The sequence below is a fragment of the Canis lupus genome, chromosome 12, assembly GCF_011100685.1.
Source record: "Canis lupus familiaris isolate Mischka breed German Shepherd chromosome 12, alternate assembly UU_Cfam_GSD_1.0, whole genome shotgun sequence".
Lineage (NCBI taxonomy): Eukaryota > Metazoa > Chordata > Mammalia > Carnivora > Canidae > Canis > Canis lupus.
Window position 1 is genome coordinate 5,778,318 of NC_049233.1, and position 18,256 is coordinate 5,796,573.

At 39.5% G+C, this 18,256-nt stretch overlaps 1 protein-coding gene and 1 long non-coding RNA gene across 7 annotated transcripts in view; one reads left to right on the top strand and one right to left on the bottom strand.

Annotated features, from left to right (window-relative positions):
• Positions 1-18,256, bottom strand: part of STK38 (serine/threonine kinase 38) — a 41,654-nt gene that overhangs the window by 2,543 nt on the left and 20,855 nt on the right. For all 5 annotated transcript variants that reach the window (XM_038553875.1, XM_038553873.1, XM_038553874.1 and 2 more), the window contains 8 exons: positions 14,260-14,383; positions 11,783-11,937; positions 8,677-8,779; positions 7,796-7,857; positions 2,640-2,757; positions 1,468-1,591; positions 1,184-1,279; positions 202-296 (listed from right to left, as the gene is read on the bottom strand). In XM_038553875.1, the coding sequence (XP_038409803.1) occupies positions 202-296; positions 1,184-1,279; positions 1,468-1,591; positions 2,640-2,757; positions 7,796-7,857; positions 8,677-8,779; positions 11,783-11,937; positions 14,260-14,383 (877 nt within the window). The remainder of the gene's footprint in view (positions 1-201; positions 297-1,183; positions 1,280-1,467; positions 1,592-2,639; positions 2,758-7,795; positions 7,858-8,676; positions 8,780-11,782; positions 11,938-14,259; positions 14,384-18,256) is intronic.
• On the top strand, positions 15,213-17,079 carry LOC119874155. 2 transcript variants are annotated; one of them, XR_005367619.1, is made up of 3 exons: positions 15,213-15,979; positions 16,457-16,563; positions 16,852-17,079. It is a non-coding gene; the product is annotated as an uncharacterized LOC119874155 (long non-coding RNA). The 2 variants fall into 2 exon arrangements; XR_005367618.1 differs by having other exon boundaries at positions 15,213-15,855.

Here is an 18,256-nt window from a genome sequence, read left to right on the forward strand (position 1 = left end):
AAATAAGGAAAGAGACCATGAGAGTTTATATTCATTCTCCATTCGACAAGGGGTCACTGCTACCCAGCGTTAGCACCACAAAAATACTTACAAAGAACCCAAAGAACTAAAGTTCCTCTAGCTGACCTGTGAATACAACCCCTAAACTGGCAGGACGTAATGGGCCTATAATGCAGCAGGAGGCAGTGTTGGCGATGTTACCTGTTGGCTTAAGAATATCAGATTCTGGAAATTCATCGAAGTTTGAGGTATCATCAATGCTTTTGATTTCAATAGATATTGCAGCAGGTCTCTCTCTGCCAAGAACAGACATGCCAAAAATTACTATAGTTAGTACTCACATGGCTCACAGCTGATTTTTTTCTCCAAAAAGAACCCTGGCCTGACACGGGAAGACCACCCCACTGGCAGGCAGCATTTCCTTTCTCTGAAGAGCTTCTGACACCAAGCGACCACGCCACTTGGCCACATCCAAATGAGAGAATATAACTAACAATTATCCAGAGCTGGGAAGAAAGACAAAACCCATGAGGAGAAAGTCAAATCCAAGGTTAACGCACTGCCCTTGTGTCCTGCCCAGTTGTTAAAAGGGGAACTAAACCTCCGGGCGCCCTCTTGCGCGGGGCTCTCACTTTCCACCACAGGTGTTAACAAGGAGAGGGCTAAAAATGTGGCAAAAGGGAGGTAAAGGTAAAACTTATGAGAGTGCAAAACAGAACACAATTATGAGGAGAGGACAACGTCCCCACCTTGTTTGGGAACCACCGAATGCCTAGGAAGCAGCGCTGGGCCGGGGGCAAGAGGCGGCGCGCTGGCCACACCCCGCAGCCCACACCGGGGCCAGTTCCTTCCTTCCTACCCCGGCTCCGGTGGCCGACGCTACAGAGGTTGGTGTGTTCTAGGTAAGAGCAAGGGCAACACGCTTAAAGTGCTGTCTTCACCACGGAACTCAAATGTCCCTTCACTTTGGAAATAACTGCTGGCTTCCCCATGTCCCCGGGCACATGGCCGACAGCAAGCCCTGACTCCTGAGCCCCGCCAAGAATGAAAATCAAGAAAGGACGCTCACTGTCTCCGAAGCCCTCTTCCCTTACCTGGCTTGCCAATACTGGGGCCTCTATATTAGTGGTAAGCAAATTACACCCTTTCGGAAATAATCCTGAAAGCCTTTATGTGGATATACCTGATATGTTCCCAGTCAACGCCTTCAAAAAAAGAATTACTTTTGATTTCCTCAACTCCAGGGGCTCCAATTCTATGTTCCCACTCAGAGCAGAATCTGGAAAAGACAGAGGTCTTTCAGCAAACCTCAAGTAGTCTCTTTAGAAGAAGATATGGAATAACCTAAACAGAGGAATGGGAGACAGCAGGGGGCAGATCCAGGTAATAATTTAAGTTTAAAAAAAAAAAAGAATTTTGGCATGTCAAAAAACCTGGGTGAAAGGCGGGGGAGATGTTCTCTAATACCTCAAAATAAGGTCCTTGGCTTTCTCAGAGATAGGAACTTCTGGAGGAAAAGTCAGAGTTTCTTTCCAGTTCATCACCTTCTTATAGGTCTCTTGGGGGGTCTCAGAACAGAAAGGTGGGTACCCTGTAATAAGAGAGACACTTCGGAGCTTTTACTCCCCAGAACTTTGAATCTGAGAGTACTCTCCTTAATAGGATTTTATCTTTAACCCTCCATGACATGCACAGGACTTCCACTCATTCCAGAAAACATCTAAACTGATTTTTCATTTCCCCCCAAACTTCTAAGCCCAAAGTGAATTTGTGCTTCTGGTACCACAAGAGAAGCAGCTAACAGCTGAAGCCGGGAAAAGAAAGGAGGACATACATAGCATTGCACAGGTGGAAATCACCACGCCCAAAGAAGAAATGAAAAGAAACAACATCATTGAAAAATGACTCTGTTCCAGGAATATCCCTATATGAGTAAAGTGCCAAACAAGCTGAATAAGAAAAAAGCCTAGGTTTTAAAGGTGACTACCATGCCTCTTTTTGAGAACTACAGATAAGGGGATAAGTACTCTCACACCACATTACTCCACATGCCCTCCACACAGATCTCATGCGCTTCCACAGGCATCCACCCAATGTTCCGGAAGACAACACAGCCAGAAACCATTCTAGTCATCCACAGACTCATGCACTCAGTACTGCCATGGACATATTTACTCTCCTAGTGCTCTTGGGAATATGGCCACCCACCCCTGGAGTGTCCTCTAAATACACAGACACATCATCCAAATTAGAGGGAGAGGGAGAGAGATCAGAGGGGTCCATGCTTTGAAGGCTTAGAGAGAGGAAGGGGACAGCAAAGAAGTGAAGAGTATGTGAGGCAATGCCCAATTAAAGCTCTCTGCAAATAATGAATATTTAAGTGACTGAAAGAGCTGCTAGAAGGAGAGGATGAAATAGGGGAAGAACAGGATAAATGATCAGCAAAGCAACTACAGGATGCAGGAGGCCAGAGAACATAGTTGGCTCTTTGATGGCCAAGAGCTTTCTGCTTAGGAAAATTCACATTGAAAGACACAAGGAGAAAAGTGCTTAGACCACCCTCAACTGAAATCATCTATTATCAATACGGGACTCTCTTCTGGTTGCACCAAAATGTCCTCTGAAAGCATGCAACTTACCGATGAGCATCTCATACATGATCACCCCAAGCGACCACCAATCACAGAGCTTGTTGTACCCGGTCTGCATGAACACTTCAGGAGCAATGTAGTCGGGAGTGCCTACTGTGGAGAAGGCCTGAAACATGTACCATACATCAGGGAGGGGGGTGGCCACAGCCAGGACGGTGCTCAGAGTTCTGTTCTAGAGACAGAAAGTTTCAAGCACCACCTACGGGGACCCACAAACTAACCAAGCAGAATGGATGGCCCCAGTAGCCCAATGGCAAGTCTGATTTGCCAGAGCACTTCCAAAATGAACAATAAAGCTTTGTCAGCAAGGCAAGAGACCCTTCCTAAATACACCCAAAGCCCATGGTTGATCAGGACAAAGGTACCCATCTCAACAACCAGCATTGTGACTGACTGAGCACCCAGTGAGTGCGAGGCTCCATATTTCTTACATGCTTCTGAGCCTATGTAGTCCTGGCACAAGTCAGCAAAGGACTTTATTAGCAGATAAAAAAAAAAAAAATCTGACGCCCAAAACAGCTTTGTTCATAGGCTGAGAACTAGTTAAGTGGCAGAGGCCAGTTTGAAAATGAAATACCTTGTCTAAATCATCCCTCTTTCTATCCTAAATATTCCTTAATTTGATAAAACCTAAATAAAGGGAAGCTTTATTATTACAAGGTAGTAGTATCCTACAGATTAGAGATTTATGTCCATTTACCAAACATATTCATTTATGTAAATAGTTCTTACGGGAATATTTTCTAAACTCAAGTAATCTACTCTCATAATGAGGACTATGATACTAGGGGGATGTGCACTCAAAGCCTTCCAGTGTGCTCAGCATTTGAGGATTTACCACATAGAAGGCTCTAATCTAAGTGCTTTTGACATTACAGAACTTCTAAGATAGAAAATAACATGTATTGTCTTTTGAAAATATTTATTATGGAATACTGCAAAGATACAGAAAAAAAACAACAGACAATACAACACACAACACCTACTGCCCATATTAAAGAGAAGTTAATAATCTCCCATATTTGTCTCAGATCAATTGTTTTTTAAAAGACATAAAACTATAGAAACGATTAAAACCAGATAGCCCTTCCCTCTTCCCCTACTGAAGTCAAAACCACTCTGAAGTTGCTGTGCCATGCTTATATGCATATTTGCATAAATAACATAATATGATCTCCTGAATATTTCAACTTTTAATAAAGGGTTTCCTTTGGCACTTCATTAGTCTACAATGCTACAACTTGTTTTAACTTAACATTATGATTTTAAGATTTATTCATGTAGCTCTGATTCACCCATTTCACTACTGCAAATGTATTCTGTTATACAAATGTCACAGTGTTTTTTTTATCCATTCTTCTATTGCTTCCAATGTTTCACTATGACAACACCCGAATAAACATTCCTGTGACACCTCCTGGGCAGTACAGCAAGAATTTCTCTAAAGGAGGAGTATCACTGGGTCTTGCATTACAAACATCTTCTAATTTAACTAGACATCTTCCAACTGTCCTCCAAAGTGGTTATTACCTATTGCAACACCCCCAGGGGGGATGAGTTCCTGATGTTCCAGATCTCACCAACACTTGGCTCTGATAGACTCTTTTAAATTTTCGCCAATCTGATGAATATGAAATGGGATGTTTTAATTTGTATTTCCTTTATTTCTAGTAAGGTTGAGTATATATTCATCTACTAATAAGCCATTCAGGTCTTTTGTCTCTGAATTCCCATTTAGATCCTTTGCCCACTCGTTTTTCAGTTGCATTACTTTTTTTTTTTAATTGGTTCGTAGGAATTCTCTATGAATCCAGGACATTAATTCTTTATAGTTTTACATATTGGAAATAACTTATCCCAGTGTGAGGATTATCATTTTTATTATGACCTTTAAGTGATGTAATATTTGTTACATACCAAAAAGTGTGTAATTATCAAATTATGAAGCATAATAATAAAAATGAATAACCACGAGTTCAACTGAAGAAATGAATTATTACCAATGTCATTAGAACTAAACATGTACTCCTGTCCCTTCCATCCTCTTACCTCTCCTAACCCCTATGGTTCAATTTTGTTATCATTCCTCTGCTTTTAAAAAGAAATTTAATTTTGCCCCATATCTGCCTCTAAATGAGATCTTGGTTTTATTCTGGGGCTTTGTAAAAATGGTATCACACTACATCAGTCTTCTGCTGTTTGATTTTTCTTCTCCATGTTTTGCTCCTAAAATTGATCCATGATGTCACATGTAGCTAGAATTCATTCATTTTCACTGCTGTAAAATATTCTATCCCAAAATGTAACCACTTTCCTGTCAATGGGGTTCTGACACGGGGTTATTTCCAGTTTCTTGCTATTAAAAAATGCAATAAACGTTCTTATATATGGCTCCTGCTTTACAAGTGCAAATTTCTCCAGACCATATGAATAGGGAGGGGTAGACTCCCTGGGTTGCAGGGTATGCATATGAATTGTAACATAATCCCAAAATAGTGGGACCATGTGGCTTATTTTTTCATTTGTTTATGTCTTTCAATATACTGAAGGGTTCTGTCTTTAAAGTAAAATCAAGTTTTCCTTTATGATCTGTACTTCTTGTATCTTAACAAGAAGTTAAATTTTCCTTTAAAATTAAAGGATTTTTTAAAATCCTTCCTTACTCCAAGATCATGAGCATACCACCCTATACTTTCCTCTAAAATTTTAAAGTTTTATTTTCCATCTACAACTTATTGTTATGTATACTATAAAGTAGGAATTCATTTGTTCCAGATAGAATTGTATACTGTTTTCTTTTAAATACATGTATTAACAAATATAAATGCCAGTTGTTGTTTTTAAAGCTTTAAAGTCTGAGACATGGACTGTGGTCTCCCCGAGAAGTATTTTCGGTCTAATTATAAAGGTTAAGAAACTACAGAAACGCTTCCACTTAGAAACTAGATTTATTCCAGCAAAACTGAATATTAAGTATATCTTATTTGTCAAAAAAAAATTCTTTTTTTTTTGTTAAAGAAATTTCTATTACAAAACCAGAAATGACTGGCTCAGTCGGTAGAGCATGCAACTCTTAATCTTGGGGCTGTGAGTTTGAGCCCCATACTGGGCATAGAAATCACTTTAAAAAACAAAAGTAAATATACTAGCACTGTAGCCAAAGGTTAACTCTGGCTTACTTTAAAAAAAGTGTAGGGGCAGCTCGGGTGGCTCAGCGGTTTAGCGCCGCCTTTGGCCCAGGGTGTGATCCTGGAGACCCGGGCTCGAGTCCCACGTCGGGATCCCTGCATGGGGCCTGCTTCTCCCTCTGCCTGTGTCTCTGCCTCTCTCTCTCTCTCTCTCTGTGTCTCTCATGAATGAATAAATAAAATCTTTTTTTTTTTAATTTAAAAATCGGAAGATTTTTTTACCTTTCATTAGCTTCCAAAACACAGGTAAATATCAGTTTCCCAATAATGCAGAAGCTATTGAGAAACAGTCTCTTCAGTGGAGGATCTTAACCTTCACTGCACAGTAAAATCACCAAGAGTCCTCTCAAAAAACCAGATACCCAGATTATATACCCCAATACAACTCAATCTATCTCTGGGAGTAGGACCCAGCCATCAATAGGTTCTAAAGTCCCCCAGGTCATTCTGATGTGCAGCCAAGGTTAAGATCTACTACTCTATGGAGAGACATAATAGAAGCACCTGACCAAATTTGTTCCTGACATTTCCTAACCCTCAACAAGCTATGTAAACAGTTTTTCAACCACATACAAGATTCAGACTCTTAAAGAGCATCAGAGTTCCTAAGGAAAGGAGATCATGATGTGACTGACATACCAACCATAAGTATCCCCAAGTTAATGTTAGGACAAGATCTCAAAGATGAATTTCAGTTACTACATCTCTAGAAGTGTTTAAGATAATGCCTCTCCCAGGACCAAGGTTGAATAAAAAAATCATCATATTCAAACCATGGTCTGGTCTGAGGCCCACCAATGGGCCTCAAAAACTGCAAGCCTTTCTTTTGATGCTTTCTTCAAACAACCCTACAGGCATCCATTTTCACTAGGACGGACAACTACTTACCAGTGACTTACTAAATACTACAGAGAACTCTAATTCAGTATTTTACTAAGAAGGCTGACCCAAATAAGTATTTGGCAAACCCGCCAAGTTACTACTGTATACACCAACCAACAAGCAGAAGTGCCACCATTTCTAGAGGATACACGTGCATGACCATCATTCCAAGTTAGTCATCATTTTCCACAGCTGCTATTTTTGCTTTCTATGACCAACTGTTAGTTTAGCTTTACGATCATTTATTCCATTCGCTATGGGCTTCTAGCAAAGTCTAAGTATGTGGTGATACACACTTCTATTATCTCTGGTCAATAACTAGACATTTGGACACAAGATTATACTTCAGATATAATCCAATGAATGAGAATAAAAGTTTGCCTAGACATCAATATTTCACTGGTGACTTTGCATATTTAAAATCACTTCCAACATATCATCAAGGTAAATGCAATAATGTTACTTATTTTTAAGCTTGTAGCTCATAATTTTGTGTATATATTTATACAGTAAGTTATAAGCACTTTCCTTAAATTTCTCTCCAATTTTTATCACTAAGTTCTCTTTTCTACCACAAAGTAGGATGGGGCAGGTGAACTGAAGAGTCTTCACTTGCCTAAGTGAATCAAAATTTTATTTTATTTTTTTTTTTTATTTTTTTTTTTTTTTGTGAATCAAAATTTTAAAAGTATGAGAACCGCGGCCTTAAAGCTCTGGGTAGGTATCTGTAACTTAGTTTCATTTTGCGAGATCTCCAATTCAAAAATAACCCCTTTACAACACCGTAAAAATAGAGAACAGATTGAATAGGAAGGAATGGGGTTGTCTTGTAAAAGGTCAGGATGAGGTCCCCCACTAAAAATGTCACAACCAAAACAACCTAAAATTATCTTCCCTTCATCAAAATACTACCTTTGGTGCCACTGGCAACACGACAGTGTTCTGTCAAGGTAATCTTAAAAGCAAGGAATAGATATGCTGTCAACATTTATTGGATGCAAATTTCTGTGCCTATTTTTAAAATTTACTCATACTCAGTTTGCAGCAATTTAGGAAGCCACAGATATTACTTACTAGCTGACGTCTATTTCTTTTCCAGGTTTCTGCTTTCCTTTTGGAATTCATGTTCTGGAAAGCTAAAAGTAGAGAGAACAAGTTCTAGTCAAAGTTCAGACAGGTATGTTTAATATTTTTTCAGGCTCTGATTCAAGCCACATGAGACTTCGGTCTTGCTTTTCCAGCTTGTACATCAGTAACTCTAGATCTAACACACCTCCCAGCAAGTCTATAAACCCAAATCAAAGTCACTGAAGCATTAGCTCGAAGAATCACACAGTCACATGGGTCATGCGGCCATAGAGGATACAGGCCTTCATCAGAATTACAGGAAATACAGTTTCATCAGAAGCGAAGGTCCCAAAGTAGACCTAAGATATTCATAATTTCTCAAAATTACCATCAAGTTTCCAAGAGTAATAATTAGCATGTATTCAAAGACTTCTGAATTTAGAATACATTTTTGGCATAACCTTCTCCAGGATGAACTGTAATTGTACTGCATAGTTTTAATAGTTTAACGGTGCTGGAGTGAAAATAACACTTACAAAGATCAATTTCTTTCTGCCATGACAGAAAGAAGCACCTAGGATAAATCTCATCCAGAGCTGGTCCCAGGACTTTTTCCTCTACTGCTTGCCTGCCCCATATACATCCCCCCGTTCTCAGTAGAGGTCCAAAGAAGGCTCTTCCCAAAATCCACCTTAATATATCCGGCAGCACTCATCTTGCCTCTCCATACAATAAAAACCACAGGCACACCTGGGAAGATACTTTCATTCTCTAGACTCAGGTTGTGAGAATCTCCTAATCCGTCCTGGATATTTTGGTTACCTGGGGAACAGCTCTTCTAGGCCCAGGTAAGGGATAAAAAGGCTAACACCACTACTGACACTTACTGAAATCACTGGGGAGGCTGTGGTTCAGATTCCTATAAAATTCTGTCCTATGTGCTTTCTTCAGTCCTGTGCAAAGGCCGAAGTCAGAAAGCTTCACATGGCCCTGTGGGGAAGAAATAAGGTAATGGAAGATGAACATTCTCAGATGTGGAACAGACGTTATATTTTCTGGCTCTTCAAAATATCTGTTTCTAATTCTCATTCTCATGTGATGTAGATTATAAGCACCGCTGTGATAGAGGTACAGAGGATGGTTTCAACAAATGATTGTTAAATAATGAATAAATGAACAAGTCTTTGTTCATGTAACTTTTACTCTTGAATTGTTTCATTAGGCTACAGTCCAAAGGATAAATTATTCCAAAAACAGAGAATGAATGTTATTACATAGTTCCTGACAAATGTTGCTATACTATATTTTAATCATAAGTAGACACTTATGATTTATCATTCTCTTCAAGGAACACTCACACCTCCTCTGAGCCAGGCCTCATGCTTTAAATGTATCATCTCATTTATAACTCTTAAGCCGCACTTCACTGACTCAGACTTGTTAAATGGCTTACTGGTGAAATGGGAGAACCAAAGCCAGAAATCAATCCATGTTCCTTCTCCCCAGACCAGGATTACCTACCCTCTCCAACCCCCTGATCTCATCTGGAAAATGGAAATAAAGGTATCTTCCTGGTAGGAATGATGAGAATTAATGCACATAAAGCTCCTTACCTAGTGCACATAACCAGTCCTGAGAAAGAGGTAGGTGTCCTTGGAGTAGTGAAATTTCAAGTGGATAAGGAAATAAAGCCAAAATTACGGGAGGGAATCCTGATGTGCAGGGATCTACACACTGCTCAAGGTCGTACAATTAGAAGTGGCATGGCAAGGGTTAAGCCCCAGTGATTTCAACATCTGTGGTCTTTCCACCACCTTCCTTCAGACATACTTTAACATACAAACTTCTCAGGATACAAGGAGGCAACAGAAACCCTGCCAGGTGGCTCAAGTTTTATTTTGAAGAAATCCCCTTAGGTTTGGCCTTGTGTGTGTTGCATACACGTGTATGCATGCACAATAACGTAAACTGCCAAACGAAGACAGCCTTGAGCTTGCTAACTTGGTACCACTTGTTTGAGATCTGCAAATATGTTATACAAGTCAAGGGCTAGAGTTTAATTTATAGTTCTCAAAACTACATTTTACCTAGATACCTCTAAGACAGGAATGGAAAAAGCAGTACTGGAGCAGATGCTAATCAAGCCTAATTTCAGGGAATTTTGTAGCTTTTTTAAGTATGCAGCAGGAACTCAAAACATCCAGTTTCACTTCTAGAATCTGTATGGCTGAACACCTAAATGAGCTTGTTCGTGAGAACATTTTTCTACAAGTTTGGGCTAGCATCTTGTAGAGAGCAAATGTGCACCTACAAGGGTTCCTCACTCCTCAGTTATATTGAAGCCCCAATGTCTTTCCCTTCAATATGCTTGCTGGACCTCAACACAGACTACAGGGTTCAACTAAGCCTGCACTAATTCATTTGGATACAGGACCAGGGGATCTGAATCCAACCACAGAAAGTAGGGCCAGTACTCTATTAAAAATATATCTGAACATAATGACATAGAAGAAAAATCTGAGGGGCGCCTGGGTGGCTGTCAGTTAAGCATCCACCTTCAGCTCCAGTCATGATCCCAGGGTCCTAGGGTACTGGGATTCAGCCCCTAATCAGGCTCTCTGCTCAATGGGGAGCCTGCTTCTCCCTCTGCTCCTTCCCCTGCTCATACTCTCTCTCTCAAATAAATCAATAAAATCTTTTTTTTTTCAATAAAATCTTAAAGAATAATTTATACACATTAATATTTTTAAAGTACTTTTAGGATATTAACTGTATATAAATTACAGACACAAACAGAAAAGGTACTGAGGCTTTTATACCAAAACAGTAATTATCTTTGAATGATCAGATTATAGGTATTTTTCTTCTTTATAACTCTTGGTACTGTCCAAATTTTCTACTATGTATATACTCTTAGGACAAAGAAAAAAGCTACTAACCAGAAGCAATTATTTGGTAAATCTCCTGCCATTTTGAAATAGAAAGATAAAAATTTTTTAAGATAAAAGTTTTTTAAAGAAAGTATACCAAAAGTTCAAGTTTTTCAAAGATCCCAAGAAAATTATCAAAAGACAGGAAGAGGGGCACCTGGCTGGCTGAGTCAGTGGAGCATGTGACTCTTGATCTTAGAGTCGTGAGTTCAAGCCCCATACTGGGTGTAGAGATAGATAACATAAATAAGTAAAACTTTTAAAAAAAGATAGATAACATAAATAAGTAAAACTTTTAAAAAAAGAAAAATATAAGAATCACATTCACTGTTCTACTTAAAAGTTCAGTCCAGACAACTGTGTAATAGAACAAAACATCCTAAAATTTTACAGCTGGAAAAGATTTTGGAGCTTCTATGGAACAATATATCCACTTTATAAATACGTGAGTTCTGGACAGTGGGGAAGACGTGCCAAGGAGCAGCCAGCAATCTAGCAGCACAGCGATTCTCTTCTCATTTGCTATGAGTTTAAGAACTAAGCGACTGAACTCATTTGCATGTCTGAAGAACATTACAAACAGAGCAGTACAGAGGTTAAGCAGGACTCTTCTTTACACAGAGGACAAAAGATCTGGAACCTGAACTTTGGGAGAGACTTTTGTTGTTTTTGTTTGTCTTACTTCCTGGTTCCTAGCTGGTTCCTCAACTAATAAGGTTTGCCAACAGAGGGGTTCCCAATAGGTGATGCATTTGAATAGTTAATTATATGCTAGGAAAAGATGACTATCTTTGGCTTTATCATAAAATAAGCTTCTAAGTCAATTTTCCTCTTAATCATTTTTGAAAATGTCCTTTACTTTTAAAAAGAATATTCAATCAAATTATAAAATCATACGTATTTCAGAGAAAGGAAGTAACAGCAAGCTTACTGCCCACCCACCCCCACCCCAAAAGGCAGTGCCCAGCTTCCTTACTGTGATTATAAATGGTACAGTTGTGAAAGCAGAGACTCCTCAGATGAGGAAACACACATCAGGCACGCTTCTCCCCTACCACAGTACCTTGCTGTCCAGGAGAAGGTTGTCTGGCTTGATGTCTCTGTGGATGAATCCAAGTTGGTGAATAGAGTCTATGGCTAATACTGTTTCTGCTATATAAAACTGAGTCTCCTCTTCTGTCAGGGTATCTTTTTTCATTAATAGGGTCATCATGTCCCCTGCAAACAAGAAGATATAAGACACCACACACACACACACACACACACACACACACATACACACACACACACACACACACAATACATAAGTAAGCGCCAGTTTCCAGATTGGTCTTCCCTATCAGCCTACATAAGGCAGTAATAAACAAGCCTCTTTTGTGTTCCAGAAACTGACCCCACACTGCCAATATGGGTGGAAATGGTAAACAGTCTCTAAGACTTAGACTTAAAAGTAAAATTCACAGCCACGGAGAGAAAAATGTTTTTAACCTAACCTGATGCTGACCACTGAGCATTGATTTACATTGTAATTTAGAGAGAAAAAGGAAATCCCTTTCTCTCTCTCTCTCTCACACACACACACACACAGACACACATACACGCTCACACACACACACACACACACAATTTGCTTACAGTAAATTTTTGGAGTGGGAAAAAATTACTTTACTTTTCATTTTGCCTGCCAACTTCTCTATAACCCAGAACCAAATGGCATTTCCACACAGGCAGTACTGCCACTATTATAGAGAGAGGTCGAAATGCCAAACAAAAACTAAATATATGAGAAAGCTGAAAACAAGGTCTCCAGTCTCTACTTACAAAACACTTGAACATAAAAAGGTGTGATTTAGGTAGCAGAGTTTAAGTCAACAAAAGGTAAAAAGGAACTGAAAATGCTATGTACTGAGATATGTAATGGCTGCCTCCCCAAAGTGCAAAGTGAACACCTCCCGAGATCAGTGGAGTTTCTTCTCCAGAGTTTTATTATAGGTAGTTAAATATACACCGATAGGCTTTATGCAACTTTTATGACACAGTATCAGTATTCTATCAGGTAAAAGGTAAACTCCCTAGTTTTCTGCAAAGTCAAAATTTAATTATCTCTGCTTAATATCAGCAACATAAAATGGAAAAAAAAAAAGATTCTGATCCTAACTCAATGGTTAGACAAAAAGCAAAGCAAAGAAAAAATATGTATAAGTAGTTTAAAGCTAAGAGAAACAGGAAAGATTCAGTTTAGATTCCATATAAAGCCATTTATGGTCAGAAAAAAGGAAAAGAGAAAGAAACCTCTGATTTTAATACAGCATCATGCCACTTTGTGAATTTCATTTATAACTTTGGGGGAATTTCATGTGTTCTTGGAAGAGTGGATATTTTATGCTCAGGCAAAAAATTAAACCATTTATTAAAATGCTCTCTTTTTTGACCCAAGACTTGAAAACCAGGATACCCTAATCACTCCTGGCAGCTACCTATTCAATCTGGAGGCACAACAGAGACATGGTGCACTCAGGCTAGCTTTAGGGTAGCTATGTGACCTTAGTGCTGTGGCCCAGGAGAATAGCCAATGGCCTCACCTGTGCAAGTTTGCCCAGATGATCAGAGAGCTCAAGTCAGATGGTCTATGGCTCTGCAGGCCAGCTTCACCAAGTGCAAAGGGCAGGGTCCAGGAGACATGAGAAGCTATGGAAGATGGTGTACTTAAAAGCTTGAGGAGACATGTGTCAAGGGGCTGGTGGCTGAGCTGGGTTTTATTCCTATTTAAGAACTGGCTTCTAAATGTTCAAAAGTTTTTCCTCATTCTACTACATAGACTCCTAACTTTCTTTAATTGTTCATTAAAAATTGATGACCCTAGATCTAATTAAAGGTTCTCACAGGATCAAAATATTATACTACAGTTGCATTTTGCTTTGCTATAGAACCAAAGAGAAAAAAAGTTTTCTTTTTTGGCCACCAGAGTTTGCTCACAGCTCATCAGCTCACTGGCAAACAGACTGTCTTCCCCAGAATAGATGGTATGTTCTGTTATGGGTTTACTTTGGAGCAGTCTTAGGAGATACACATGCTGGGTTATATAAAACTTGAAATCTCAAATATGAGAAATTGATTCTGACTACTAATATAATGTAATGAGAGATTCATTCATTAATAGAAGTTACAGAAAAAGAACAAAAAAGTTGAAGCAAAAAAAGTAATAGCTTCAATTTGGTCACTTGGGTACTGATTATACATGATTCCCATTGACAGGAGAGCAAGCAGAGTCCCTATTGTATTCCTATATTGAAAAAGAAAAAGAAAAGAAAGAAATGTCCATCTGAAATCATGAGAATGAATGAGGTTACTTTTATGGCACTAAGAATTGTAGGAAGGCACCCCAGCACAAGACAGGTTACTGACCTCCTTTACAGACCTAAAAAAGATATAGAAAGCAACTTTGTGAGCACGATTAAAAGTAGAAAGGAGGGTTAATTGACGTGAGAGAGAAACCACAGAACAAAAAGGAAAAATGACCTTTCATCGTCAAGTAATTACCTCCAGGCAGGAACTCCATGATTAGGTAGAGGTTTAGCTTATCCTGAAAACTATAGAACATTTTCACAACCCACAAACTGTCTGCCTCCACTAGAATGTCACGCTCCGCACGAATGTGGCCAACCTGGAGGTATACGCATTTGATTAATGACAAGCCTTGCTCTGCTTTATTCGACTGTATATTTGTTTAAACAATTTAAATACTGTTTGAGTATTAAATTGTGATGATGCAAAAGAACTAATTTCTGCTCAGGCAAACGTATGAACTCAAAACAGACAACATTTGACTTGAAGGTATTCAGTCATGAACACCTGAGTGATGAAAGGCTTAAAAAAATAACACAATGAATGGCTATAATGCAAACGGCAACTTTCACAGTGCTATAAATTGAACCTCTGATTAATTAAAACTACCATTCTTTGCACAGCTTTTTGTTCCAATAATCTTTTATGACAAAAATAAGGCCCCGAGATGAGACTCTCTAAATAACTAAGTCCTGGCTCGGGTCTGCGATGAGATCAGCAATGACAATGCCCTAGTTGACAATTCTAGAATACTATTCCACAGCATTCAGTTCACTGCTATTCACAGAGTTAAGTGCTCAGTTCTTACTGAATTGTAATATAAGGATACCTAAGAAAAGTTACTGATTCAAATTTCTATTGCCAGTTTTCTGCTCTTACTAAACTTACCTAGCTAAGGAGACCAAGTCACCAAAGGTTTGGGAGAACCAGCAGAATTACTTCATTAAAACAATGCTTCATTATCAAATTTACCTTATCTACTTTAAATATGTAATAGTAATCAAAACACTGTTGTGTGTTATCAAATCCCACTCCCTCTCCTCTTATGTGTCACAAAATGTAAAACTGAGTTCAATCAGATCTATGTTTATTAAGACCCAGTCCAATTCTTGAGTAGAGATTTTATTCTTAACATATGTTGAAGGGCTTGAGTTCTACTCCATGTTAGGAGGTGAAGATTTACCATAGCTCACAAACTGGCACTTCTGTGGCAAACTCAGCCCATGGCTGTTGTTTTGTTTGATACAGTGTTCTATATGCTTGTTTTATTGGAATGTCTTTAGCAAAGCCAGGCACTTGCTCCTCCAGTAAGACACAGCTCTCATTCCTCTCTCCCATCTTACATGGAACCTGCCCCATTCTTCCCGCGGGCCTCAGAGCACTTGAGTTTACAGATTTCGGTTTCAAGGCTCTACTAATATTGTTTGGGAACTTTTTAAAAAGCTTCAAGGTGGCAGAAAACTTTCCTTTTGTACATCTCTATTTAGGGTACAAGGGTGGGGAAATGGAAGAAGGGTGGTAAGGAACAGTGCTAGGAAATCACAAAGAAGCTGTGTAGGAGCAGATGCTTTTCCTCGGCTTTCCTACAGAAGCAAAGCTTGTGGAAAACACAAATGTCACTTGCTCAACTGCAGCTGGGGATATGCCCCTGGCATTAGCAGATGTGAAGACTGCGCAAGTCAACCTCCACCTGCCTCTGCTCTCCTGGCTCCAGAGAAGAGCTTCTACTTGGTGTAGGGAGTCAAAGAAAAAGCAAGGCACAACCACTCCCACTCATCACTCACCTTGGAAGTGAGTGAAACATTCACTGTTTGTCAAGCGGAAAGCTATAGGCAACCTGTGCACATCTTGCCCTTCTTTCCTGGGGCTGAAACAGCAGCTAGGAACCTCAAGATCCAGATAGTAGTGGAGTCAGGTAAATATAGGATCAGGGAGGGAAGAACCAGAGGTGCAATTCACATCAGAGATTCCTTTTCCTTGTTCCATAAATATTTAATGGAGTGGACAGTTACATGCTAGTTGCTATCCTAAACACTAAAAGAAAAGAGCAGAGATAAGTCTATCTTTTGTTCCATCCTAATACTATACTGGCATCACAACTGGAGGTTTTCCTTTTGCAATGTAAGAGACACATGAAAAAACTAAGTGCTGGTCTCTTATCCTTTAAAATTTTCCAGATAGCAAAATTTCTATCCTAAGGATGAGAATAACAACCTGAACTCTCAGCGAGTAGCTTTAATTCCTATTCAGTTTAGTAAAAGCAAACAAAAAACTTTTCCTATGGATAAGGTACTCTACCTAACAAAAAGTTAGGCTCTGAATCTAAATTTTGTCAGCCCTACCCAAAAGTAATGGATTTGCACTGGTTGGTCTACCTCCCCTCACACCCTAGCACAAACTATGCTTCTTCAAGATGGCTGATCCAGGCCATGTCTACAGCCAGAAACTTTAACTAGACCACACTGAGACTCAACCCAGGGAGCAGAGTCCAGCAGCAAGGTGAGCTAACAATTCAGTTAATGCACTGTTTAAAAACCCTAATTTTGGGCAGCCCTGGTGGCGCAGCGGTTTAGTGCCGCCTGCAGCCCAGGGCATGATCCTGGAGACCTTGGATCGAGTCCCACGTCAGGCTCTCTGCATGGAGCCTGCTTCTCCCTCTGCCTGTGTCTCTGCCTCTCTCTCTCTCTCTCTCTCTCTCTGCATCTCTATGAATAAATAAAATCTTTAAAAAATAAAAAATAAAAATAAAAACCCTAATTTTCACAAAGTCCCTCTACTCTCATGTAGGAAAACTTTCGAAAATGATTTTTGAAGAAAGTACAACTTGAAAAAATATTTTACACCATATGTTTGGATCACCATCTGTGACTATGCTGGGCAACTGGCACGAACTATGAAGGATCAATAAGTGAAAGTCATCATGCACACTTCTTTTTACAATTTGATTCTGAACACTCTTTGATAAAGAAACATTTCGAGCGTTGGTTAAAACTACAGGAAATAGGTCTTGTAAAAATAAAGCTTACTTGTGAAATACAAAGTATAGTGACTAATCCATACCGTTGTACTTTTCCCTTTCCAAGACTGAAACTCTTTCAGTGCCTATACCCATAGTGCACACTAATTTTTAGATAATACACAAACAGGGCTCTTGAGCATTCTGAATGAGGTTGGTATTAGCATAAGCTATGGTGTCTGAAGGTTCACTGCCAGAGTATTTGATACTCTCAATCAAAATTCCCATGAGTCGGGATCCCTGGGTGGCGCAGCTGTTTAGCATCTGCCTTTGGCCCAGGGCGCGATCCTGGAGACCCAGGATCGAATCCCACGTCAGGCTCCCGGTGCATGGGGCCTGCTTCTCTCTCTGCCTGTGTCTCTGCCTCTCTCTCTCTCTCTCTCTCTCTCTCTCTGTGACTATCATAAAAAAAATAAAAAAAAATTAAAAAAAAAAATAACCATGAGTCTAAGCTTATGGATAATACATGAAAATTAAAGAGAAAATAAAAACTCCAAATGGTGACTGGCACTTAAAAGAAGGGCAGAGAAGCCTTAGTGATTATGCCTCCTTTCATGAGGCAGAAAGGGATTGGGCGTGGGGCTGGTCTCCATTCCTGCTCTTACACTCTATACCCAGAGCTCTCCTTGCCACAGTCTCTCTGTTCTCTCCTAGGGCATCTGATCCTTTACAGGACCTATGCAGGCATCACCCACTACAATCTATTCTTAAGCAAACTGCTGATGATATTAGATTTACAGAAAGGCTGCATTTTTGTTTTTAACATACTGTCCAATATTTAACATTTTATTTTGCATAAAGTATTTCTGCATCTTTTAAATCTAAATGCAAAGTAGGTTTAGGTTTTAGAAAGCGTTCTTACTCCTTAAAGGAGAATTTGCACTGCTCTGCCGTTTGCATTAGGTTTTTTCAAATTCACTCAGAATGAAGACTGGTCTCCTCTCTTGGGTAATAATGAGCGGGTCTCCTCTCTTGGGTAATAATGAGTGGGTCAGAAGACCCAACTTTGGTTCGAGTGTACAGAATGAAGCGTATTAAGACACATTTTAGATTGCTAATTCCTAAGTCTCAGTTCCAAGGTATATATATACAATTTCTCTCAGCATTCAGTAGGAACACGGTACCACAGCAAGGGTGACCTCAAAAACAGGCTCCTCATGACAACCACAGCTTGTG